Below are 24,934 nucleotides of genomic sequence, written 5' to 3'. Positions count from 1 at the left end.
TGACTCACGATGACGTACGCGACGCTGTCACAGAAAGCCGCCACAGTGAGGCAGAGGATCATCTTCTGAACACACACACACAGAGAAAATGACAGACGATTATTGCAGGGCCTCAAAAATTCACTCGGGCAAACGGGAAAAAAGGCAAATTATACATCAAATGATCAACAGCTCGGCACGCCGTGTCCCCCGTGACCGTTCTGAGAAAATATCACAGAGGACAGACTCGGCTCCGTGCGTTCTATACAAACTCGGCCAATTTTTTTGATGGAACCGATCAATAATCTGGTGCGATACGATCTTTTCCTTTTGCGATGTGAGAGGGGGGGGGGAGAGAGAGAGAGAGAGAGAGAGAGAGAGAGAGAGAGAGAGAGAGCGGGGGTAGTTGCTATGCGCACCAGCTGCCAGCCGTAACCTGACGTGGTCCGTAGAGGCGGCGGTTGCTAACTGTGGCGGTTGTGTGCGGAAAAAAAGAGCTCTGCATAAAGAGACGGCGCTGTGTAAGGACAGACACACACAAACACACGCAGGGAGACACACACACACACACACACACACAGGCACGCGCACACGGCAGGGGAGACAGGAAAGGGGAAAAATAGCGCGTGGGAGGGCAGAGAGGACTAAAGACTGATGGATAACCTTTGTAAGAAGATGGAGGTAAGGAGAGGTTTGATGTGGCAGAGAGGAGCAGACAAGGAGGAGGACGAGGAGGAGGAGGAAGAGTCAGTCCCTGTGACCTAGTCCTCGGCGCTCTGTGGTCCAGAGGTAATAGGATCTGTCAGAGCCCCACTTTAAGCTTTCATTTACTTCAGATTAAGGGGATAACACGAAGCGCTGCTCAACCTGACAAACCAGCTGGACAGGCTTCAAACACACACGCGCGCACACACACGCGCACGCACACACACACGGTATGCACAAGCTTTGCAATTACACACCTCGAACAAAGCCTAATATACTATAGTTAAATAAATAGAGAGACAAAATGCAGGCCCATATCCAATCAATAATATCATTCAGTGCGCAATGCCGGGCTCCTTCAGTTGGAGAGGGAGGAAAGCATTGGATGGCAGTCATTATCGCAGAAAGACCACGGGTCAATTAAGCCCATAATTGATTAATTTGAGCATTTTAATTGTGTTCAATTATGACAAGATTTGCCATGACTAATTGAACAGATTTCCAGTGGCGGGGAAGCAAACAGGGACGCTCAGACGGGGCGGCGGCGGCAAACACCGGCGCCCGCGATCGTTTGTGCAAATGTACCTGAGCCAGAGAGTGATAGCGCCGTAGCAACCAGATCACAAGCAACATGAAGACGCTGTGGAGAGAGAGAGAGAGAGGGGGAGAGAGAGAGAGAGAGAGGGGAGAGACAAACAGTCATGGATCTCTTGCGATACGGATTTGAGCATTTTGAACATGTAATCTGGGTTTAAGCTCTGGATCTAATACCTCTGTGTCCCTGCATTTTATGTGGCTATGGCTAGTTAAACTATATGACGTGGGATAAAACTCAAGTGCTCAAAACAAATTACAAATGGAGAAGAAGATCATCTGAGGAGAATATTCACCATCCTACTATGGAGAAGGTTCCCGTCGCTCGTTTCACCCTCAAGATCACCATCTGCAAGAAATTCAGAAAGGGAATATGACTCACAGCCGTGGGCATTAATCACAAACAGAAGCTCTTAAAGTGTTTAGGTCCTTAAAAGATGAAAGAACCAAAGAACAGGCCGGGATTATGACCTTAAGAAGGGCTCTCGACATTGTGTGTTATGCCATTCCAGGCCAGTAGGGGGCGCAGAGAGGTCAGGAGTTGCATGCTTTCAATAAATGAGTCATTGATATTTGTGTGTGTGTCCAGCAGAGCCTGTGTATTACCGTATGAGAGACGAGGGGAGGACATTGAGATGACTAATTCCCAATTTCCCGTCATTTCAGAGCACAGACCGGTAAATGGTACACTGTCACTTTAAGATAGGATGCTGTGACCTACTTAACAGTGTTTTACATTTTCATTGATCCTTATCTGAAAGGGAGCGAATGAAAACAAAAAGTTGAGCGCCGCCCGCATCGGCCCCTAACCGACGACACACCCAGACATGATACCCGTGGTCCGGATTTGACCCGGCAAACAAGGCTCAGAGGCAAAACAAGACAAACAAAAGTTCAGCTTGTGGGCACTGAAGGAGGCCGGGCGGCTGCGAGGCGTTCGCTCGGCCCGGGAGCGTTGTCGTATTGTCGTGTGTACTGGTGTTGTTTTGCGTCGAGCGCAGCTGCAAACTCTACCTTTGGAAACACAGAATACAAACAAACACGTTCTAATTATCATATAACCATAAGCTCTGCAATTACTGGGTTGTGAAGATTACTGTTTGTTCAAGCGTCTCCTCGGTACATGTGTGCAATTTAGGGTGATGGAATGAAACGGCACCATTATCATTGTTTACAGTTTAGCGATCAACACCTTAAGACATGCGCGTTGCTTGACAGGCGTTGAGAACATGCGGCGGCGTCACGTTAGCGCATCGTGCCTTTGACCCCATTTTTACAGGCTGTTGTACAACGGCGCAGAGGTGTTGGATTGACAGCTCGCGCCAACAGGACCGCAGCCTCGCTGCTATGAGAAACGAAGACAGAACGAACGGAAGGAATAAGGAACATCGGAAACATGCCGCATCTATGCGCTTCAGGGAGTGAGCGAGGCGGTTTGGAAGGAGAGGAGCAGGAGAGACTTGCGTGCAAAAGCGGAGCGCATCCACTCACTCAGCTATGCAACTTCACAGCCATGACCTTTTACTCGCAGAGGACGACGTGGCTGACGTCAAACCACTGTGGGTTTACTTTGCAGGAACAAAGGGGGGGAGGGGTTCTGATCTGTACGTTATTACTCCATGTTTGTGCTAAACATTGTTTTTTCTGGTGAAACCTAATTGAGCTAAAAGTCAGACGTGTATTTCTCCTTTAATAGGGGCATTATTGCCGTTTTGCAATGAAATGGTGGCACACAGCACCCAACTGTGGCTCTTACGAGGCTCCATGCACTTAGAAATGTGTTGTTTCAACTCACATCGGGAAAATATAACCACAATTAAGGCCCTTTATGGTGCATTGAATAAATAGTGTATGATTAAATCCTGCGTTTTAGGTTTAAGTTTATTCAGCGGCTTATGGGTTGAGTTTACATCCGTATGATCTGAGTGTCATTCACATTGGCACACAGTCATGTATCAGGAGTTACCATCTGGTTCTGGTCCCTAATGAACGCTTAAGTAAAGTTTAGCAATCAATATTAATTTAATAGAAGCTTATCTCCACAACAACAATGCTCTAACTGTTGAGTTGGATAAAACGAGTCGAGGGAAATGACCAAACACAGAAATGTGGAAAGATACTGCATCTCCAACAAACACTCGGGCTCATGCATCTGTGCTTAAATACCACAACAAAAGTCTTTATAATCCAAACCAATGGCCCATTATTTTTCACCTATACTGCCTTTTGGACATTTCCAAACCTGAAGCTGTAGTCCTGAGTCCTGTTAGAGGCCTACTGATGCAAATCTGCTCCGTCATCATTCTTCATTTTCACAAATACTGACTAAAATGATGACTTAGCCCATAAACCTAGTCTCTCTCTCTCCGCTAACGCCAACGGCAGGGGTGGGACAGTCTGACAGGTTCTGTAAATGTGGCCCATATGTAGGGCAAGCCAGATCGTTTATGCGACACTTTGATGAACAGCTTTCAATGTAGAGCTATGAGTGACTCGAGCCCTCAGCAAGACAGCATTACTGCAGCATTCTTCCTCTCATATAATTATGTGAAAAAACCGGATTATAACCTGACACCTGACGGCCTCAGCGGAGCAAACCTACAGCTATTCACTTAAACACAAACTGAATCGGTCCACACAATGAAACAAGGCAAATGGATTTCAACAGTAAACGATAACCAAAACACAACAGCACTGCAATAGAGGAGTAAATAAGCCTCTTAAAATAATCACTGCTCTGTCATGGTGTCAACATAACATCAACATTACAGACATTAGTATCTATTAGAAGGTTTTTCATTAGATTGTGTTGATTTTGAGGCCTGATATTGATCTGTTTGCACCAACATTAGACACAACAGTGATTGTTACAAAGTTTAGTTTAGATAGATTTGGATGTTATTGTCACCACCTATATGTGCTTATTTAATTACACGAATACAGGCATACACAATTTTGCGTGTTATGAGTTACAAATTGCCTGTCGTCGAAAGTGACTGTGGACATCGTAACATGCAGTAAATGTTAACAGTCGCAAGTAAATTTGGCAAATGTTTTCCCAACAAAAAGACTCAATCTACGGCTCGTTTCTACTTCCCTGCTTCTCCAGTATTCAAATAAGGCAGCGTCCATACGAACTTCACCCATGATGGATGAGATGACAGTAAAATATGTATGAAATATGTGACGCAGTTGGTTTTAAAGCAACTGAGAGACATCAGTGTCGCGTTAGCAAATGGGCTTTTGGAGCTAACCCCGCAACCAGACAACAACTGTCTCATTAAGTTATTTTCTTTCATATTAAACTGTTATTGAATGCAGCTAGCATGTAAAATGGGCGACCAAAGAGTTCAGACCCAATATCAATAGCAAGCCCCGAAACAAAAACGAGTTAATATATTGGCAGAACTACAAATAACACATTTTGACAGATGTAATTAATTAGCAATTGCGGCTCAGCCCTGCTAACAGTAACGGTATGTTATTAGCCGGGCGGAGAGGCTAGTATGGAAGCTAACATGGCCGTTACTTACACATCGATAGTCGTCTGGGTCTGATTTGAATACGCAGCTTGATTCGTTACTCGGTGGCGGTGGGTTTTGTGTGTCCATGTCCAGACATTAAGATTTGCAGAGATTTACCCTGCAAATTATTGATGTTTTTGCTCTGACCGGCGCTTCCGGGTTCTACGGTGCGCGCACAGGGACAAACTTCATCGCTGAACCTACGACCCAGTGTGGACAAGCTAATAGGTCACGAGGTCATGTTTGATATTTGTAAAACTCATAATTTATTTTCATGTTTGTCTGTATAGATTGTCTTCACTTAACTGTGTGAACAAATGTCATTTCATCACACAACCTGAACAAAATGATACCAAGAGGAAAGTTTTACTACTTTTACTTTTGGGGATTTTGTTTCTACTTTGGGTAATGAGCTAATTTGTTATTGTCCTTAAAATACTAATCTAATAAAGCCATGGAAAAACATTTTAAAATCCTGCAACATTATGAAATACTTACTTTTATCACATATTTCCTATTATTGGCATACAGTATTTGTGGACAAAGCTGTACAACTTTTACCTTTGCATATGTCAGCTGAGCTGATATATTTGCATTTTTCCTAAATAGTTGGATATTCTTTTTAAATATATTTGTATATTTTCAGCAGTAGAATAACTGTTGTCAATTCGCTGAAACCATCCAGTTGAAACAGCTTCAAAAACAATTGCAAAAATACGGTAATTGTTTTTTTGTTGACCTTACAACTAAACCGATATGTTTTATTTAATTGTCTTTACTCTTCCTTTATATTAAGTGATGTGTTTTCTTTAATTGTGTGTTTTTTGTGTTCTCCTTTTGAATGTATTCACATTTAAGTAACCAATATCCCACTTTACAACTTCATGAAGATGAAACATGGTTACAAATACTAAAACAGTGCTTAAATTCTGCCTAATGCAAATGTAATCTCCAACCAATCCCCAGTTTGCACTATGTTGTCTTTTGTTTATTGTAATTCAGTGACCACCTGCAGCATTTATTGTAGTGATTTAGATCAGTAGGTTATCTCACTTCATACATTTCAACCTGACATGTATCTGCGATCACAGGTATGTTACCTTTGTTCTGAATGTGGATAGTGATCTACAATGCCTGAAAAGAAGCAAAGGGTCCTTTGTTTTGTTGTTTAGATTAAAGATGCTTGAGCAGTAATCTTCATGTTTCTCTAAAAAAAGATACACATCAGACAAAGTATACATAAGTTAAGTCTTGGTTTTAGTTTTAGTTGAAGCATGGGAAAATCCCAGAATTCCACAAAACGGATGTCCTCCATAACACTGAGATTCCTTCTATGAGGAGTATTTCTGCCTTCTCTCTTCACACTGAATTTAATTTGTACAGTGAAAAGGGAGTAAATTGATCTCTTCAATTCACCATTTCTTCACATAGCGTGTTTTGTATTTTTCATATTCTGCTGTGTGTGTGTGTGTGTGTGTGTGTGTGTGTGTGTGTGTGTGTGTGTGTGTGAGAGAGAGAGAGAGAGAGAGAGAGAGAGAGAGAGAGAGAGAGAGAGAGAGAGAGAGAGAGAGAGAGAGAGAGAGAGAGAGAAGGGACAGGGACAAACACAAGAAGCCTGTGGGTGTGTACAGTGACCTATTGTGACTCTGAAACTCCTGCTACACCCATTTTCCTCTGTGGCCTTTGAGGCTGTCAGTATCAGTTGCTACTGGCCAACAATGGCAAGGAAACTGTTATTTTGCTTTCTCATTGGAAATATGCAACAAAGACACCACACATGCATTTTTATACATACAACTACAGCATTTGCACATATTTTTCTATTTTTTTCTCGAACATATAAGCATCTAAAAGCACTGCAGGCCATCTCAGAAATCACTGCTCCTCAGTCAGTGTCAGTGAGTGTTGCATCGTCAGTCAGCAATCTAAAGCCAGTGTGCGTTTAGCATTAGGCAACAGGCCTTGCCTCTGCTGTTTACTTTAATGGGCAGACTCAAGGTGTTGTCGCTGACTTAAAGGTGAGATTGACAAACTGCATTCCACAAGCTGCAGATCGCTTTCAAAGTGTACAGTCATGATATAATTTTTCATTCAAAAGGAAATATAGTTCTTTGTATGTAGGTTTGAATTCTTGCAAAGTAAAGGTTAGAAACTGCTCAGAAACACATCGGAAATTCCGAAACTGTTTGGATGCTTAAGGTGCTTGAAACATTAGGCAGAAAAATGGCACCGGGTTGCAAAGGAGAGAGAAACTGTGACTGAGTCTGAATGTTAACCATGAAGAAATCATCAGTTAAGTTGAGGCAGAAAGCTGAAGACATTTTTCAAAAAGGAAACACAAGATTCCTTTGTTTTATTCCTCATTTCATGGTCGACACAAAACAAAAACCAAAAATATACAACACAGTAAAAACAGCAGAGCAGAATATATGTAAAAGAGGTGCAGAATCCCATTGATTTCAATAGCTCATCTACATAAAGGTAATATAAAGCCACATTAAGGCTGTGTCGGTGTTCCCACGGCTGTGATGTGACGTCAATGTTGTTGTTCTCAGACTCCTTTAAGTGACTTTATACTTAAGAGTGCTTACATTGGCCACACACCCAAACAGACAAAGAACAGGCAGTGTGAGATCTGGATGATTGTCGGAGGAAAGTCAAGCTGCTCTGCCACAAACAAGGGAGAACTATTCCCTCCATTCATCTGTGAAACTATTCTACAGAGGCTCCACCTATATCTTACGTCGTTGCCTTGCTCGATGGCAGCCAGTGAACCTGCACACCTGCCTGCCTCACCCTCAACATTTCCACTCTGATACATTCCAGATTAGTTACGGCACACTGGGAACTTCAGGAAACTGTTAAGATGATGTCATTATAACTCTATAGGTGAATACCAAGATGTGTAGAGATGTGTTAATAGTTGTCGTTTTCTAGATTTGAATGTGTTGTTCTGTATGTAATTGGATGTGTGTTTTCTCAGAACTGTTGCGTCATATGAAGATTTATTTAGATGAGTCTATGAATCCATACGAGAAGCCAAAGCTGCTTTAAAGTTTCTTTTCCTTCTTTTTTTTGATTTTTAACTCAGAATCTAATGACTGTGTTTAAGAAAGAACAATTCAGCACAATTTACAGATTTCTGCATAAAAAAGTTTATTTTAGAAACATATTCTCAGTAGAAAACCATTTTCTTATTTGACAGATGGATTTGATCATCTCCAATAATACCTTTGACATCAACAACAACATACAAAGTGACAGTAACAGCAGTGCATCTCATGGAAACTCTCATTATTCTCTGCATGGGCATGAGAATTATCAGCCGCTTCCAGTTCATTGACCATGTAGGGCGACGGGATGATCATAGGCAGCTCTGGCTACGGCCAGCAGCTGCCTCCTTCCCTTCAAGAACAAGTGACAGACAAAAAGAGAGAGCCACACTGGCAGGAGCACTAATCACACACAGAGACACACATCTGAACACACTGACATCATTAGCCTCACTGACAGCTAAGTCTCACGTCAGTAGATCTCCCCTCCGATTGCTCAGAAGGGGGGCGTTTCAGATGTTGCATCCTGTAGTTCATACAAGTTCTCCTAACTTTGAAATAACATTTTTTTCGGACTCTCAAAAACATACAAAGTAATAAATTATACAGCGTTAAAAGAAATGAAATAGGTTTCATCTGTGCGTAACAGGAGCTGAAAGTACAGTGTACAAACTTCAGAGTGCAAATAATGTGAGAAGAAGAAGTAGGAAGAGAACAAGAAGGGGAGCATCATAGTTGAGTAAACATCTGCTCTTCTCTGGGTCCTCACATTAAACATCCATACATACTGCAGAGTAAACCAACACCACTTAGGGCCTCTAAACAGACAGCAGCCTCTTTCTCTAATATGGCAGAGAGAATGTCACCAGTCGCGCCATCAGGCCGAAACAATCCGAACCAGTCCAAAACCCCACACACTCCGAGGTCACTGGCCCCATCCTCCGATCCCGATCTCCTTCTTGTAGCGCTTGGTGAGGGAGTTGGCCTGCACTGTGAGCTTACCCAGCACCCCCTGAAGCCCGGTCAGGTGGTACTGGAACTGCTTCTCCAAGTCCAAGTCCTCCTCCTCCTCCTCCTCGTCCTCCTCCTCCGTGGACGACGTGGACGACGAAGACGACGTAGAGGCGGATGAGCTGGTGCGGGTGATCTTCATGCTCTCCTTGCGCCTCTCGTCGATGGCGGCGCACCTGACCCCCCACTCGATGTCGGTGCGGATGGACTTCAGCAGCTGGTAGTAGCTGTACATGTCGCCGTCCTCCATGTCGGACTTCATGGCGCTCAGTTCCGCGTCCTCGTCGAGCGGGACGTCCCTCAACATGCTGGGCAACATGACGGTCTGGTCCATGTTGTTCACGGCGCCGATGAAGCGGTGCATGGCGTTGAAGAGGGAGTTCTTCTGGTTACAGGTTTCTGGCAGTTGCATCATCATCTTGAGGCGATAGTTTGTTGTCAAAAGCGCCGATTGACTGTTTTCTCCTCCGCGTTCTGCTTTAATTCCGGGGATGATCGGCTTAGCAGAGCTTGTCAGTGCTGTGAAACAGGCTCTTCTCTTAGTTCCCCACTCGTTGTGAGTGTGTATGTGCGTGTGTCGTTATTTCCTACTTGCTGGATGCTGGGTGCGCTTCTTATATTTGCATGCGGTTTCGAGCTCAAGGGCGGTTCCACAACCTGTTTGTCAAGGTTTTCTTCCTCTGTAACCAGACTCCAATGACCTGAAATAGCACAGTGCAGCAGAGATGTTTGACTCTGATGCGAGGAGGAAGGGGAGGAGGAAGAAGAGGAGGAGCGGCTTCAAACTGACAGTCAGTGCGGACCAAACTCCACACAACTAAGACACCCTTTAAGACGCGTTCAAAGACTGAATAATCATCTGCTTGTGTTGCTCTAATTTGTGTCCGCAGCGGCACGCGGGATTTACCGCACAACTGCCTCTTTTACTGTGTAGAGCAAGAATGTTTGAGATGACATCACCGCGTCCCACGTTCTGTTCCGACGAGCCAGACAGACACCGCGCGAGCCGCAGCTGCATATTCATGAGCAGAGTCGTCAGCCCACCGCTCTGACACGCAGCTCAGCCAATCGGGTGCGTGCTCTTGTGTTTTGGGGCGGGGCGACTGGACGACGCACCAATGGGGACGCAGCGGCTCTGACAGGAACACGTGGTGCTGCTGGAACGCTGTTAAATTGATGTCAGCTCAAGAAGCTCAAAACTGAGAGATATGTGGTTATACTGGTTATATGTAGTCTCCAGTCTTAGTGTAAGAACTGTAAGTATCACTGTAACATATTATAATCCTACTCTATTGCTCATTGGAATCAGTGGTGCATTCACAGACCTTGTTGGTATAGGTCAAGAATTACATAAGCGCTCACACAACTCCTCAAAGTATGCTTACACTCTCATCTCACGGGTCTCCATAGAGTAGAATTTGTCCTACGCAGATTTAGACTGGACAGGTTGTTCAGATTGCACTTCAACTTTATATTGTTGCACCAGCCACACTGGACAGCTGACGTGTTTTCCTCTCCTGTAACTATCAGCTGGTAAACAGAGGGGGCACCCATGTGTACCCCACCCACCTTTACTGTGCGGCACACAAGCTGCCCATGCTCTGTCTGAAATCTGACCTTTAGTAAACACTTCTGGTAAGTGCGACACTTGACACATGTTTATCACAGTGTGGCAATCGAAAGAAAAAGTCAGCATGTCTGGATTTAAATGATTAAGTGTATGTTTGTGATTTGTACTGGATGAAAATAGCACATGTAACATTTACAGGAAGGCGCAGGCAGGAAAATTACAAGGAGCCGCGAGAAAACAGAGGATCGGCACATGAAGGTGGCCTGATCGTGTATCTGTGCCCAGGAGGAGATACACGCTATGGGCGCTGTGTGTTCTGGATCTGGGCACAGGCGTGCTCAAGAACAAACATGGATGGCAAAACCGGTTAGGTCAGGTTCCTCTCTCACTCTCTGTCCCATCCTCCTCCCGCTCCTTCCGGTACATTGCGTCACACTCGTCTCTGTTGTGCCGGTGCCGGTTCCACCACTCCCTCCTGGAAAACCTGCTCATGGAGACAGAAGGCCATCCCAACCGTGGCCAGGGGAAAAAAACGTCGCCTTTGAGGTATACCGCCACACAAACACACAAACCAGCAAAACCTTATCGCCCCGCTCGAATTTGAGACGCAGCTAGAAAAGAAGCAGGTCAGCAGAGCAGCGTGCACCACGGTTGAACAGAAACCAGATAGGAACAAAAAAACGTGCTTTGCTTCCTCAACACACCTGTCATTCCGGCCCCCACCTCCCTGACTTCCCCTATTCTTCTGAGAAAGGCCTTTTCCTGTATTATAGGATGTACTGTGCCTGAATTCGACAAAGCAACCTGGATCATTTCAGAAGGGTTTCTCCAGCGTGTGTCATGTCAGAAGCTGAGCATCCAGCGATTACGGCGGATGTCATCATCAGCCTATGCAGGCTTCAAAGTGAGATGGGGGAGGAAGGGGGGGGGGGGGGGGGGGGGTGGTGGTGGAGAGGCAGGCGGGAGATGTGGGGCGCTGCACCGCAGGAACAGGCAGCTCGAGTGTGGAACTCTAGTACTTGTCAGCACAACGGCATGTTACTGAAAAGTGTGAGCCATGGGCGCCTGGGTTCAGCAGGGGAACTGGAGGAGAAGCAGCAGCAGCAATTAGAAGAACGACGGCAACAAGAACAAGAGCCACAACAAATAACGCTGCAGGTGGAGCGCAGAAGACCTGCTTACAAGAAGGAACGGATGACCAGATGCTGACAGGAGAGACAGGCCCTGTGTGTGTGTGCGTAGGCCCTGTGTGTGTGTGTGTAAGAGAGAGAGAGAGAGAGAGGGAAAGAGAAAGAGAAAGAGAGGGAGAGACAGCGAGAGAGAGTCAGAGAGAGAGAGAGACAGAGAGAGAGAGAGACAGACAGAGAGAAAGGGGGGGGGGGGGGGGGGGCATATGCAGTATTTCCTCTACAAATCATTGAAAATGAAATTTGTAACAAGATCATATTCAATTAGTGGAACAATTTCTGTCATCAATCCAATAAGAATTTAATCATTTGAAATTGCCTTTGAATGCACATTTCCTGTGCTGAGCCACACAAACTGGTTCATATTGTGAGCTGCTGTTTACTAACACAAAGAGCTGTGTGTGTATGTGTGTGTGTGAGAGAGAGACAGGAGGTAGATTCTCATCATACCTGCCCTTTGTTTACATGCAGCATATGGACGTAAACAGTGTGGATTTGAAGGCAACGTGATGCGTTTGGGTGCAGATCCGGACTGAAATCTGTGTAAATAGCAAATTCCTCCATTATCAGCATCAGGACTGCTCCACATCCACGTTTTGAAATCTGAAATGATTATTTGTTAAGTATTTTTGTCATTCCCCTAAATCTGGCTGCGATTAAAGCGCAGTTTACATTACGGTTTGGATTTTCCAGTTTGTATTTGCTATAAAAATAAACGTGGCTAATCTCCGCTGATAGGAAATTTCCTGCCATCGCGTTTATGCGTCCGTCTATGTGTGTGTGTGTGTGTGTGTGTGTGTGTGTGTACGTGCGCGTGCGCGCGGGTGTTCGTGATAGCACTTCCCTCGTGGATGATTTCCTTCAGCCCGTAGCCCATTAAGCGCATTCGGGAGGCGGAGGAGATGAGGGGGAGGAAGAGGAGGAGGGGGAGGGGGAGGCGGGAGGAGGAGGCCGGCGGGCGCTGATGCCAGCGGCACGCACGCTCCATTAGCGGACCCACTGCCGCGCCGATCTGCCGGTAATTTGCGGAACGAGATGAGAGCGCGCCCCGGTTAGCGGTCTCCCTGGGTAACAGCCTCTCCACCGCCCCCGCCCGCCCCGCACCGAGCTCCGCAAGGACGGACACAGAGAGAGAGAGAGACGGAGGGGCGAGAGGGAGAGAGCGAGAGAGGGAGAGAGAGATAGAGAGAGAGAGGGAGAGAGCGAGAGAGAGAGAGAGAGGGAGAGAGCGAGGGCGAAAGCGAGAGACAGAGAGTGAGAGAGAGTAAGAGAGAGACGGAAGGAGGGAGAGAGAGAGAGAGCTGCCATGTCTCTCCGCTCGCTTTCCTTCGCCACAGATACGTTTTTCGTTGATATCCAGGCGCCCCCTAGTGGTCGATGATGTAAAGACGCTTACGACACCGTTCCGTTCCGTCACTCCGTTAAAAATAAATAAATTAACTCATACAACACACCCAGTTTATCGTAAACGAATCAACGTCAAACGGAATCCGTGGTTCTGAGAAAGGTGTTAATAGTTTATTCACATCATGTAATTCCCAACAGCATGACGTGATTTAGGAAGTTATGAATCGACTCTTGGTTTGCTATGTTGGCAATTTATCTCAATTAAATATAGTTCAATATACTTGAGGGGGGATTTGAGCTTTTTGTTCTTTCTCTTAATTGGACTATTCTTATAAAATAAAGTTCAATCAAGTTACATAGATATTTTCAAAGTCATAAATATTTTCTATTATTTATAATTGTAGGTCTGCGGCAGGTCTGTGGCAGCTCTCTCTCTCTAGCTCTCTGTCTCTGTCTCTCTTTTTCACTCCCCCCCTCTCAGATAGACTTGGTCATATTTTATTGCCCATGTAATAAAAACTTTTTATATGTTTTCCTTTTCACCAGAAATTTAGTGCCTTGGCTTTTTGTTGGCTTGTGTGGTCCAACAGGCCAATGAACCTCAAATTGCACAAGAACCTCACAAATCCTCCCTGTCACGATTCTTAAAACCAGGCTTTCTGGTGATCCTGTGCGTGATCTTACGCGGAATAAATTCATCATTTTAATTGCACTCTTCACATTTATATTCCAGGAACACATCAAAACTTAACACGTTCAATCAAAAGGAGGCAAAAATAGTTGACACTGACGGCACCATTTATCTTTGCCTGTCTGCCCTCTCTGTGTCACACACACACGCGCACGCACACACGTCACGCTCATCATGCCTAATTAACCTTTGACTCGACCTTTTCTAACACTGACCCAAAGCCTCAAAATACTCTTTGTCCTAATTATAGTGGGAGAAACAGACCAGCTTAGGTTGCTTACGTGTGTTATTGAACGTTACATCACCCATATCCTAACTAAGCAAATACAAGAACTCAAAGCAGCATAATTCTGTGTTAAGCCACGTTCCACACTAGAAGCATTTCACACACACAACCTCAGACACCAGTGTAACTCCAAATTCACACCCCAGGTTTTCTATTGTGGCATAGATGAATAAACTCTCACAGAATTGTTGATATTTTGAATATTTATTGATAATAAGACCACTGATGGTGACCTAGTCAATAGTAGACAGCATGATGTCATTTCTTTTTGAGAGTCTGGTGACCCCTTGTGTAAGCTTGATGGTATTACAACTTAGTATGTACATCACAATATCAGTTTGAAAAGGGAAAAAGTAAGTTTCAGTGTGCTGGAAAACATACATTCACTAATTCAATTTACAGCTTTAAAAGCGATACGTTTTTAAAAGCTCGGACCAAATGTTGATTAATACTGAATATGACAGGAATCTCAAAATGAAGACGTTGGCTTTCACTCACACACACACTCGTCTGATCATCCCAGAAACCTACAGTGTGTACGCGAGGTTAAGGAAAAGAGTCCACACACACTGAAACAGATATAAAACTGCTTAGTGAAGCTTGAAGTGAATAAAACCATAATAAATACACATTGAAATTGAAACAGCTACATGTTGCACATTACTCTCAACAAAATACTGGCCACCACTATTTTTCAGTACGAGCAAACTGGAAACTATCAAACAGATACAGATCGACGGCACAAAGTGCAGAATCAGAACCTCGGGCAAAGTTAATTCTGTTTAGCATATTACAATCAGAAACATTACATCATATAAATTACATATCCAATACATATCTACAGACTGAGATGATGATCATAACATCATATTAATGCACTACATAGAATTCTTTAAATGTAAGATTAAAAGAGTTGGTGTACCGTCTGTGTCTATCCTCTATTTCCAACTTTAACAGACAAACGCACTAAAACTTTAATATGACCCTGATCGCAACAGTTTCTTGTAATGTAACCTCACATATATATACGTTCTGATATACATACGTATTAGTTTACATTCTCCCATAAAGAGCTGTGATCATATCGGAGCTTGTCAGTGTTGTTAATATTAAAGCTAGTTGGAATTTTTTGTAAGTCGATTTCATTCTAAAAACTTTAACTGAAACATGAAATAAGTGTCTGATAAAGAAATAAGTGTCATTTAGAGCCTTCAATTCTACAGATTTGTCGTCTGGATAAATGTGTATTTGCTTCACAAGAGTGATCAACATACAGCATGTGACACCTTTGTAGTGCATATAGAAGTCAATAAGTGTTAATTTTTGGGGCGAAAGAGGCCAGAGGATAATATAGACGTAATCATTTACTGTACAAAGAGAGTGAACACCAAACATTCACCTTTGTAATGTGTTTTTAATCCCAAATTGATGGTTTAACTGGTATTAAAAAAATATTGAACCTTATAATCTGCCATGTTACTCTCTGTAATTGCATATGCAGGATTAAATGATTGTGCCTTGTCTTAAAATATAAGCAGTCTCACCGTTCTCTCTCTTCTCTTCTCCAAATGTCCGCTTGAATTTTAAAATATTATCCTCAGTGCAGGTAATAAGTTCACAAAATGTCACAACTATAGGAATATACAATGGCGAGCAAAAGCAAAGTCAAATGAAAAAGTAAATCTATCTATTAAATGATCATTTTCAAGCTTTTAGTGCTTTTGTACAAAGATGTGCAGTGGCTTTGTGGTGACAGTAAAGTGGAACCTGCTGCCCCCTAGTGGCCAGGCCGAGTCCCACCCAGTCACCTGTCTGAGATCAAAATACAAGTGCGGCGTTAAAGTGTGGTGCGTGTGATGAGTCGTACTGGTGTAGGAAGCTTGGATGCAACAGCCATGAGTTAAGGAATGGTGCTTTACACGTAGATACATTAAGATATTACAGGCAGAGAGACAAAGCCAGGGCGGTAAAGACTCCACTTCGGGATGTGTGATCGTGTTTTGTGTATTTCCTGTCGTCGTTTAGCAACCCACGCATTTGCTCTCTGCTCTTCATCTCCTGAAAAGACGGAGAGAGAGAGAGAGAGAGAGAGAGGGAGAGAAGAACAGATTGTTTTGGTATGAGTGAACACCTGCTTGCCTGCATGTTTGCGTATGGGTCTTTGAACGTCTCACCTGCCAGGTCACGTCAGCTACACCATCTCGTACTGATTGGCTGTAATGATCCTGGACAGACAGCAGGCCAGCAACATGCCAATCAGCTGAAAGAGAGAAGAGCGGTGTGTAGGTGGAGGTCAGAAACATTTACGGTGTCTGTCAAATCAAAAACTCATTTCCCATAAGGCCATGGGGTTGTGTTTGCCCTCCCCACCGTCCCCGGTGATCACTTCCTCTACTGAGGAGGTCGTGTCTTCAGTCGTGTTTGATCCAGACAGGAAACCGTTAAAGTTTACAACCGGTTGGCCTGTTGGCTGCTCTGTAATGACTTTTCCTTTAAGGCCTTTAACTTTTGAACAGTCATCATAGATTAAAACCATAGATCCTTTAATCCTGGATTGCTGGCGTCTGCCTGCATCCATCACATCCACACACACACCACATCCTAAACAGAATTTATTGACATTTATTGACATTCCTCACTGTTAAGACAGTCAATAACCTGTTCAAATCTATAATTGAGAGACAGAGTCATAATTGGAGGTATGCAATCGCTCAAAGCTGCTATTTAAGGTCACCAAATCAACGTAACAGTGAGTTATTGAAGCTTAAATGTAGACGCAGCACTTTGGTTTGTACCACAGCGCCCACAGAGTCGTCTGGTTTCTTACCTGTGAGAAGGCGATTCCAAACGTCACTCCTGCAATAATGGCCATGTTGGTTTCCATGAAGGAGGTGACCAGCTCATAGCAGCCCTGCAACAGAGGGGGCAGGTTAGTGTGCAAAGGGTACAGGGACATGTTATATGTGCACATTAGAGGCAGGAAGGGAATCTAGGGCCGTTATCAGTGTGTGTGGAGAGAAAGAAACAGTATATGAGTGTTTCTGCAACAAGGACTCATGACATACAGGCTGATCTTCACCAATCACTTTGATAGATAAACACAATCTGATTAAAGTTATACATCTCCTGAACATTCCACATATAAAAGAACTCATCACAAATGGATATGTAAATGAATTAATACTTGAACTATTTAATCTGCTACCTTAGAGACAAAGTAAACATTACAAAGTGTTTTCTAGTGAGCGTGCTTGTTGTTTACATTGGTTACGTCTCAGCATCATAAACTGGTTAGGGTTAGGGTTAGGGTTAGGGTTAGGTCTAACCCAATCTGGCAATAAATCCCAAATTGTCTATAGGATTTAAAAAAATTAAGATTTAGAAGTTTAAGGCAATCAAGAAAAGAATGTAGAGGGTTTTTAATTTTCTTTTTTATTCATTTGTAATTGACCATGAAAGCCCCTCAGAGTAAACTACAGCTGCTTATGTCTCTGTATTCCATTGAATAAACACACAACAAGTACAACTGCTACTATCTCAGGCAGATTCTGATGGTCTATTATTGTGATTTGGGTGAATCTCAGATGATATTTGATGAGAAATGGTGCCAGATATCCACATACTTCCAACATGAACTTGTGCCTGCATGTATGTAAGTATGAAGGAGACTCTGACCTGGTGGAAGACTTTGCTGGGAGCTACAGTGGCGTTGCGGAGATCTTCAGCACTGCAGTCGGAAGAGTTAAAGCAGCAGCTGGGGGGAATACCGTTGGTCGGATAATACACACTGGCCAACCAGCTGGTGTAGTTATACACTCCGCAGCAACGCAGCTACACACACACACACACACAGGGGAGTGAGAGAGTCATCAGCCTGTTCTGTTACCTGCTGTAACTTGCTGTTGTCATCTCCAGGGACTCACCTTGTGCTGTAAGTTATCAACAGCGCGGCTCGCCTCATCCTCAGCGTTGTAGTTCAGGACTGCATCAGTGTATGTCCTGTGAAAGGTTCCCTTTATCTGAGGCACACACACACAGACACACACACATAAACTCCTATTTCCTGAGCTATAATTGTCACAATTATGGATGAAAGGAAAGTTGACTCAGTGAGAGAATGTGAAGCATTGTGGTGATTTGGCGGAGGAGCAACTAAACAAAGACTTCTGATGGACGGAAACAAATACTTATGTGTCCACAAAGATCTTGAAAGTGCAGAGTCATTAAAATGCAGAGCAGAAGGAGCACAAACTACTCACGAATAAATTACACATCTGAATAAGAGCAGATGATATAAAAACACTGAGCTCGGGAAACCACAAATCACGTTATGTCTTTTTAAAAAAAGAAGTGGATTCAGCAGTGAAGTGATGTTGAAGTGACTCAGAGAAGAACACACTGACCTCATGGCGAAAGACAAATCCAGAAATTCCGGCCACTAACTCGGCAAGGAAGACCAGCGACAGGAACATTGCATACTGCAGAAGGAGGGAGGACAGAGGGAATGAGGACAGAGGGGATGAGGGAGCTCTGCGGTGTTTGCATGGAAACCCTCTCGCTTACAGTGGACATGCATCATTTGCTAATGGCTACACACACACACACACACACACTCAAATTGCCACCATTAACCAAGCAAGGCGCCCTGTAGCCTGTATTGGATTCCTGATTGCTCTCTACCACACAGAGGTCAAGCATTACCCCGCTTCTCACGTGGCCCGTCGCTATTTCTAATCAGTATGCGCAACAAAGAACAGGGCCTCATTAATCGCCATATACAACCAGCCAAACCGCACACTGCTTTATACTGACCAGCTTCAGCATCCATGGGCTTCCTCTGCAGGTGGCGAAGCATCCGAAAAGGCCGAAAACGATGATGACGGTCCCGGTGCCGATGAGGACGTACGGGGCGTTGGTGGAGTTATCTGCTATCAGAGAGATGTACGGGCCCAGCATCAACTTCCCCCATACTCCCACCGCCAGCAGGATGGCTCCGGTTATCTAGTGGGGCAGAGGAGAGGGGGGGAGAGAGAGAGAGAGAGAGAAGGATGTCATACAAAAACCAGAATCAAAGCAGGGGAGGGGGGAACAGCCTTTATCTAGCCACTTCTGCACAATGGCTGTATTTTAGCCAGAAGTAGCGCGGGTGGGGGAGAAGAGGGGGGGAATAGGGAAGGGGGAGGGAGAAGATCAAGGTGGAACAAGAAAGGGGAGCAATTAGAGTAAGGAAGAGGAGAGGAGAAGGGAGACAGAAGACACAATATTATCGGAGTATGGGATGACAATCACCTGCTTTATGAATATGTGTGCCAGAGAAAAGGGGGACAAATCAAAGAAGCTCTTTGATCTGGGGTGAGACAGACGCTCCTTCCTGTTGCGCCTCTCTTAGCATTTCAAATGAAGGACCGCTGATAAAAGAGCGTGTTGTGCGAGGCAGCTGAAAGCGCCGTGTGCCTCAGCTGGGGAGGTCTTAACCGCCGCTGAAAGGGAAAGAAAGCAGCGTTTGGAGCGCCTGCTGACGATCTGCCTCGATCCAGGGCCAACTCATCATCCACAACCCAAACCTGGCTCTCTCTCTCTCTCTCTCTTCAAGAGGAAGGCCTGCTCCACGCCCTGTTGCCAGGGGGGAGCAGTTGGCGTGACGTGTCTCCGTGCGTCTTTAAAAGCTTTCAAAGTGGACGCGGCGCAGGGGAAACACAGGACAGACACGGCAGCCTGTCTCAGCTATAAGTCACAAACAAAGACTTAATAAGCTTATTTGCATAAACTCGGCCCTATTTGTGAGTCAAACGCGGTCCCTGCAGGTTTATGAGGGTGTTGATATGTGATCATCTCCACTTTGCTTTTCTTGGCAGGGAGTCCATACGTGACGAACGAGCAAAGGTTCCTCAGCCTGTCAGATTCTCCTGTCGCCGCCCTCACTCTTCACGTACCGTTCTAAAGCGAAACCGGAAGTCCTATCTGTCCTTGACTACAGTACATTGAGAACTTAAAGGCCGTGTTGTTAATAAATGACGTAGTGACCTTTGCGCCTCACATGGCTTCTCTTATCAACGCTGCTGCCGCACACAAAGAGAGTGTGTTTTAGAATTACACCGGCTCTGTTCGTTTGTTTGTGTTTCAGCAGGATTGCTCAGATTTTGATGAAACTTGACAGGAAGCAGGAAACAACCCAATAACTCTCCTGCTGCACTGTTGATAAACACCGCCCTTAGATTCTTTGTTTCAAAACTCCTAGGTGCATTAATCAAGAGTTGAATACAGAATGTTACTTCTAATCTGTGTACCTGCTGGGTCTGAAAGCTACAAATATAAAGTGTCAGTATGTAAATATCCATCCTGCACAAACTATGTTGACGTATAAAATGATTGTATGTAAAGGCCTGTTGCATTTTCTTGGCTTTGAGTTGCAGCAGAGTGTTCAACAGACCCCAGAGAGCCACTGAGACCTCACCTGAGCAGCCATATACATTTATATATAGCACATGTGCGTGAAGTCGTACTCTTTGCACCTACTTTCCATATGATATCTTGTTTGTATGTATGTATTCCACCCTTCCATACAGTTCTTATACATTATACATGTCTAGCTTATAGTGGCTCTCTCTCTCTCAGATGGATGTATTCTCTTTTTGCGCCTCTTCATTTCTGTCTCCTACATTACTGTTTGCACTTTATATGCTCTTTCTTCCCAATGTCTCCATATTCTGTGTCAATCTGCTGCTGTCACGCAACGATTCCAGTGTATTTCTACTTGTGTACCTGTGAATCTTAGGGAAAATCCTAAGCTCTCTGTTTGGTCTACCTGCATCTGAGCTGTACTGAAGAACTGAGCAGCAGGAGCAGCAGAACCAGTGATTGGATTCCTCTGTAATGATAATCTATACACGGCATAATTGTGATGATAACAGCCCTGAGCAGATTGTCACCCGAGAGACGAGTTCTTTTTGATGATGATGCACTTGTTTATGGACTACATCAGTGACAAAATGTCTCTCCCCACAGAGACGCTGCTGCCGCTGCTGCCGCACACTCAGAACCCATCAGCTCAGTTCTGAATGTTCTGTTTCAAACCTGAGAGGGAAATCACGTCCTGGGAGCGGGGACGACTCGTCTAGACTCTTGAGTCTGTTGTTGAATTCCAAACAGGCTCTTGCCCCCCACCACCTTCCCTCTGGATCCACAAAGAGCCTGATGAAGACTTTGCATGGCATTTTATGGAACCTTGCCTGGACTCTCCCCCTCCCCTTTTTTTTTGCACGTTTTGTTTGAAATTCAACACCATGCTGGCCACCATGGTTACAGCATGGCGTGTAAAAGCAGGTCACCCCCTCTTCCCTCTTCCTGTGGCCCAATAAAGAGACAGAAGATGGGATGGAAAAGTACAGGAGAATACTGGAGCAAGGACACGACAGAGCGGCAACACATTCATATAAGACCGATCAGGCTGAGGATATTAGTTGCCCAAACAAGCTGACGACGGCGAAACTGACATTGAAACGGTTTCTGTCACGTCTGACTTTGTGCCAAACCTCCTTCTCCTTCTTCACCCCCCCACAGGCATGAGAGGCAACATGGAGCTGCTGTTAGCCACTTCAGTCAGCCGTGTGTGAGGGAGAGAGATATCTGAAATGTGATGCTGTAGACGTAAGGGAGTGATAGGAGATGTTCCCATCCAGACTAAATATAAACGTTGGTATCAGAGACACCAGCACGTGGCTGCGAGGAGGAAGACACTCATGCTTCATTTCAAGCATTCACTCAGTGACAGGATGATTTCAGCTCAGAGCTTAGGAGTTTTTCATTCTAACATTAAGGGTTAGTAAAGTTTTATTCCAGGTAAAGAGTCTCTTCCAGTTGTGGGGGAGGTAGCAGCAGCATTTTCCTGGTCTTAAAGACACTATAGGCAGATTAATAATGGATGATGCAGGCTCTTATTTCCCATGAATATAGAAGAAATGGTATTGAAAAGGACGAGCCTATAACTCACGTATGCAAATCGATAAACAGAGAGAAATGCAGCGAGTGTGTCTGGCTGCTTTATGTGTTGCAAGCCCATTAACACAGTCGAGGCTGGACTACTGAGTTTGTACCATATCTGAAGACTCAACAGGTAATATAGTTATTTAAATGTATAAAAGAGTAAACACTCAAGCTCTGAGTTCTTCAGACTTACCAACAACTCAGAGCAGACAACTAACTTAACTTAACTAACCTAATTGATTGATTAATTGAAATTGCATCAAGGCTTTGCCGCTATAAGCCCTACAGTACACACACACACACTCACACAGAGTTATCAGTTCATTAGGGACACGTGACTCTATTGAAAGAGCCGCTCATCAGTCACAGGTGAGAAAGCAGCCAATCCAAAAGTCTAACAATAAAGTCTTATAATAATAAATCAATCCAATCCAAACGGCTCTAAAATAAGCCGTCCCTTTGTGAAGCTCAGAATGTTCAGCTTTTGTCTGCAGCTGTGCCAGAGTGGCGTTAATTCAAGTGTGTAATTCCACTGTGTGACTGTGGGACTGTGGGCCTGGAAATCAGAACAAAGTGGAACACAAAGGGTTAAAATGTCCTGTCTTAATTGCATCATACGCTGATCTGACAGGACGTTCATCAAAAGTGCAATGTTTGGGGCATTTAATGAGTTTGATCTTGTATTATTGTATTTCCTGTCACTTGATTAGGAACACCTGTGCAATCTAACGCAACCCAACACGTTAGTCCTTTGCTTTGTTGACTTTGTATACAGATGCTGTTACACTAGAGTCTATATTCAGGGGCGTGTTTCAGATAAACAGGTGCATTATGTGCCAATGTATTTGAAACGTGTCTAATAAAACAACCGTTGGCCTCAGAAATTAGCATCTAGTTGAACAAAGCTTTATTTATAATATTCTGTATCCTCTCTATGTAGATAACTGTGTTACTCCATCTTATAGTGAGTTGTATTGATTTATATGAAGTGTAAGGATACAAATGAGGTAATGTCCCTTTAATAAACGAGATTAAAGGACCGCAGGGGTGTGTGTGGTCCAAACTGAGGCTGTGAACGGGCCTTAACACACAGATCCGGCCTGTAGTGTAACAAACGCTGGTGTTAACGTGCATCCACCGCGCACACTGACACACAACAAGCACGATGCTACAGCCTGAGAGCTCTGCTGCTGCTGCTGCCGCCGCCCCACAGTGAGCACCGAACCTACACACACACACACACACACACACACACACACAGCAGATCCTTCCACAACAAGCGCCATCAAAGCCTCGCAGCGGTGACATTTTGTTACATTTCGCAGTGTTTCCCATTGAAAAACAGCACGAATCCGTCGATGGTGAGGATGAGGAGGATGATGCTGGTGCCACCGTCCAGCCCTTCATCTCATCACGCACCGACGAGAAAGCCAAATCCCGAATCAACAACAACAACAAGGCGGTTTGCGAGATGGAAAAACGATCGAATACGCACCCAGAAGACGAAGGAGTAGACGATGAGGAGGGTTTTGAGGCAGGTGATGACCGGTTTGGTCTCCATGATGAAGAGGCTCGTACACACACACTCACACCCACAGTGAGAGAGAGAGAGAGAGATAGGGAGAGAGAGAGAGAAGAACGCAGGCGAGCGGAGGAGAAACGTCTCAGTCTGTCTGTCTGTCTGTCGAAGTGTCGCGTTGCAACCGAGCGGAGCGTCGATGCGCCCACGCAGCGTCACCGGAGCAACGCGCCGAACCACAGCACAGCCACAGATGATGAAGATGACGAAGATGATCCCCCACAGGCTCTTTTTCACTAATAAGCCCTGTGGACGCGAACAATGCCGGAAGAAATACGGTTAATATGCAAAGAAGTGTTTGTTCCGAGTCCCCAGCAGGTTTAGTTTCGTTTCGAATTGTAAAAACAGAAATTAAACTATATTATTATGAATCACCTGCTATAACATGTGAGTTTTGATCTTATAGATAAATAATACAACAAATCAGATGCATTAACAGTTTGTGTGGCACTTCTATTGATATCAAGTGAGCTATAAAAGTGATTATACTATTAAATAGAGGTGTTGTAATGATGATGTAAATAAATGTATCTATTGCCCCCAACCTGCCCACACACACACACACACACCAGTGGCACCTCATACAAACCCACATCCTCTTACCTTCTTGTTGAGATGTGGGTCTTCCTGGTACTCAAAAACAGTTGAGGGAAAAAAAAGTCAGACTGTTTGGTAGAAATTGCACAACGCACAAAGCAGGAGACACAGCACAGCACAACACCAAAACCTCAGCCCGGCTTCAAAGAGCATCTGGCCTCAGGAGCTGGACAACTCCGTCTGAAGTTCAAAGGAGAATTCCAAGACATCTGAAGCGTAACCGGAGTTAGAAAGAGGCAAGATGTCTCCAAAACACAACAGAGTAAATCGTCATGGAAGCGACGGAGAAGAGGAGCGTTTGTGTTTTGGATTCTATTGTTTTATCGCGTCTGATTTGAATGCTATGAAAGGACAAAAACAGTGAAAGTGTAGACATCATCTGTATCAAACTCACACAACACAATGTTTATTAGTGTCTTTACTACTAAACATGACGATCAGGAGACATGAAGTACAGCTGATGTTGTCCACTATCAGCGTCACAGCTCTATAATGCTGTTCCACACTTGATTTGAGTTAGCTGTTCCACAGTGTGTGTGTGTAGGCCCTCAACCACGGTATCAGCTGGCCTCTGCTTATCTCCCCGTGACTCCAGCTGCACTCAGCAGTTACTGTACAGTGCGTCACAATGGATGCAACCTTCACACACACGGCTGTTATCCCTTTTCAGCGAGTGTGTCTGTCGGGTCGTAAAGCGTCATTAGACAGAGATGAAACAATAAAGGCCACAGATTGAAGCTTGTGTTGGATATGAATATGAAACAGGGAGTCAATACCTACCTCATGCTTGACCTTTAAATGCCCAAAATATAAAAAGGTCTAGAATCA

At 44.5% G+C, this 24,934-nt stretch overlaps 3 protein-coding genes across 6 annotated transcripts in view; all 3 read right to left on the bottom strand.

Moving 5' to 3' along the window:
• Window positions 1-5,026, bottom strand: part of LOC143012541 (cyclic AMP receptor-like protein A) — a 43,633-nt gene extending 38,607 nt beyond the window's left edge. The window contains exons 1-4 of one of the 3 annotated variants that reach the window (XM_076165715.1): window positions 4,812-5,026; window positions 1,575-1,627; window positions 1,270-1,324; window positions 9-62 (exon numbers count right to left, since the gene is read on the bottom strand). In XM_076165715.1, the coding sequence (XP_076021830.1) occupies window positions 9-62; window positions 1,270-1,324; window positions 1,575-1,627; window positions 4,812-4,889 (240 nt within the window). In that variant the 5' untranslated portion in view covers window positions 4,890-5,026. Of the gene's footprint in view, window positions 1-8; window positions 66-1,269; window positions 1,325-1,574; window positions 1,628-4,811 lie in introns of all 3 variants that reach the window. The other 2 variants (XM_076165714.1, XM_076165717.1) reach the window with 2 other exon arrangements.
• A 2,915-nt stretch (window positions 5,027-7,941) lies between these two features.
• Window positions 7,942-9,534, bottom strand: LOC143012537 (mid1-interacting protein 1-B-like). Its single transcript, XM_076165705.1, has one exon. It carries the CDS (start codon window positions 9,282-9,284, stop codon window positions 8,781-8,783), a length of 504 nt encoding a protein of 167 aa, XP_076021820.1. The 5' UTR covers window positions 9,285-9,534; the 3' UTR covers window positions 7,942-8,780.
• Window positions 9,535-14,227: 4,693 nt separating this feature from the next.
• On the bottom strand, window positions 14,228-23,893 carry LOC143012546 (tetraspanin-7-like). Of its 2 annotated transcripts, none has more exons than XM_076165731.1 (8): window positions 23,426-23,893; window positions 18,760-18,948; window positions 18,351-18,425; window positions 17,871-17,966; window positions 17,623-17,778; window positions 16,775-16,858; window positions 16,122-16,207; window positions 14,228-16,005 (listed from the first exon to the last, which is right to left on the bottom strand). In XM_076165731.1, the coding sequence occupies exons 1-7, from the start codon at window positions 23,489-23,491 to the stop codon at window positions 16,139-16,141; spliced, it is 735 nt and encodes a 244-aa protein (XP_076021846.1). In that variant the 5' UTR covers window positions 23,492-23,893; the 3' UTR covers window positions 14,228-16,005; window positions 16,122-16,138. The 2 variants fall into 2 exon arrangements, with proteins under 2 accessions (XP_076021846.1, XP_076021845.1); XM_076165730.1 differs by having other exon boundaries at window positions 14,228-16,015; window positions 16,123-16,207.
• Between the last annotated feature and the right edge of the window lie 1,041 nt (window positions 23,894-24,934).

The sequence above is a fragment of the Genypterus blacodes genome, unplaced genomic scaffold, assembly GCF_046128005.1.
Source record: "Genypterus blacodes isolate CSIRO-AG114 ecotype Tasmania unplaced genomic scaffold, CSIRO-AGI_Gbla_v1 ptg000148l_1, whole genome shotgun sequence".
Taxonomy (NCBI): Eukaryota; Metazoa; Chordata; class Actinopteri; order Ophidiiformes; family Ophidiidae; genus Genypterus; species Genypterus blacodes.
This window is presented reverse-complemented; position numbering and strand designations above follow the sequence as displayed.

What these genes read in the sequence shown, in the direction of transcription:
- LOC143012537 (XM_076165705.1), bottom strand. Translation starts at nt 9,284, where the DNA reads ATGATGATGCAACTGCCAGAAACCTGTAACCAGAAGAACTCCCTCTTC.
- LOC143012546 (XM_076165731.1), bottom strand. Translation starts at nt 23,491, where the DNA reads ATGGAGACCAAACCGGTCATCACCTGCCTCAAAACCCTCCTCATCGTC. An exon ending in TTGATAACTTACAGCACAAG is followed by an intron (nt 17,779 to 17,870) that starts GTGAGTCCCTGG and finishes GTGTGTGTGTAG; the next exon opens with CTGCGTTGCTGCGGAGTGTA. An exon ending in TTGGAATCGCCTTCTCACAG is followed by an intron (nt 16,208 to 16,774) that starts GTAAGAAACCAG and finishes TCTCTCTTTCAG; the next exon opens with CTGATTGGCATGTTGCTGGC.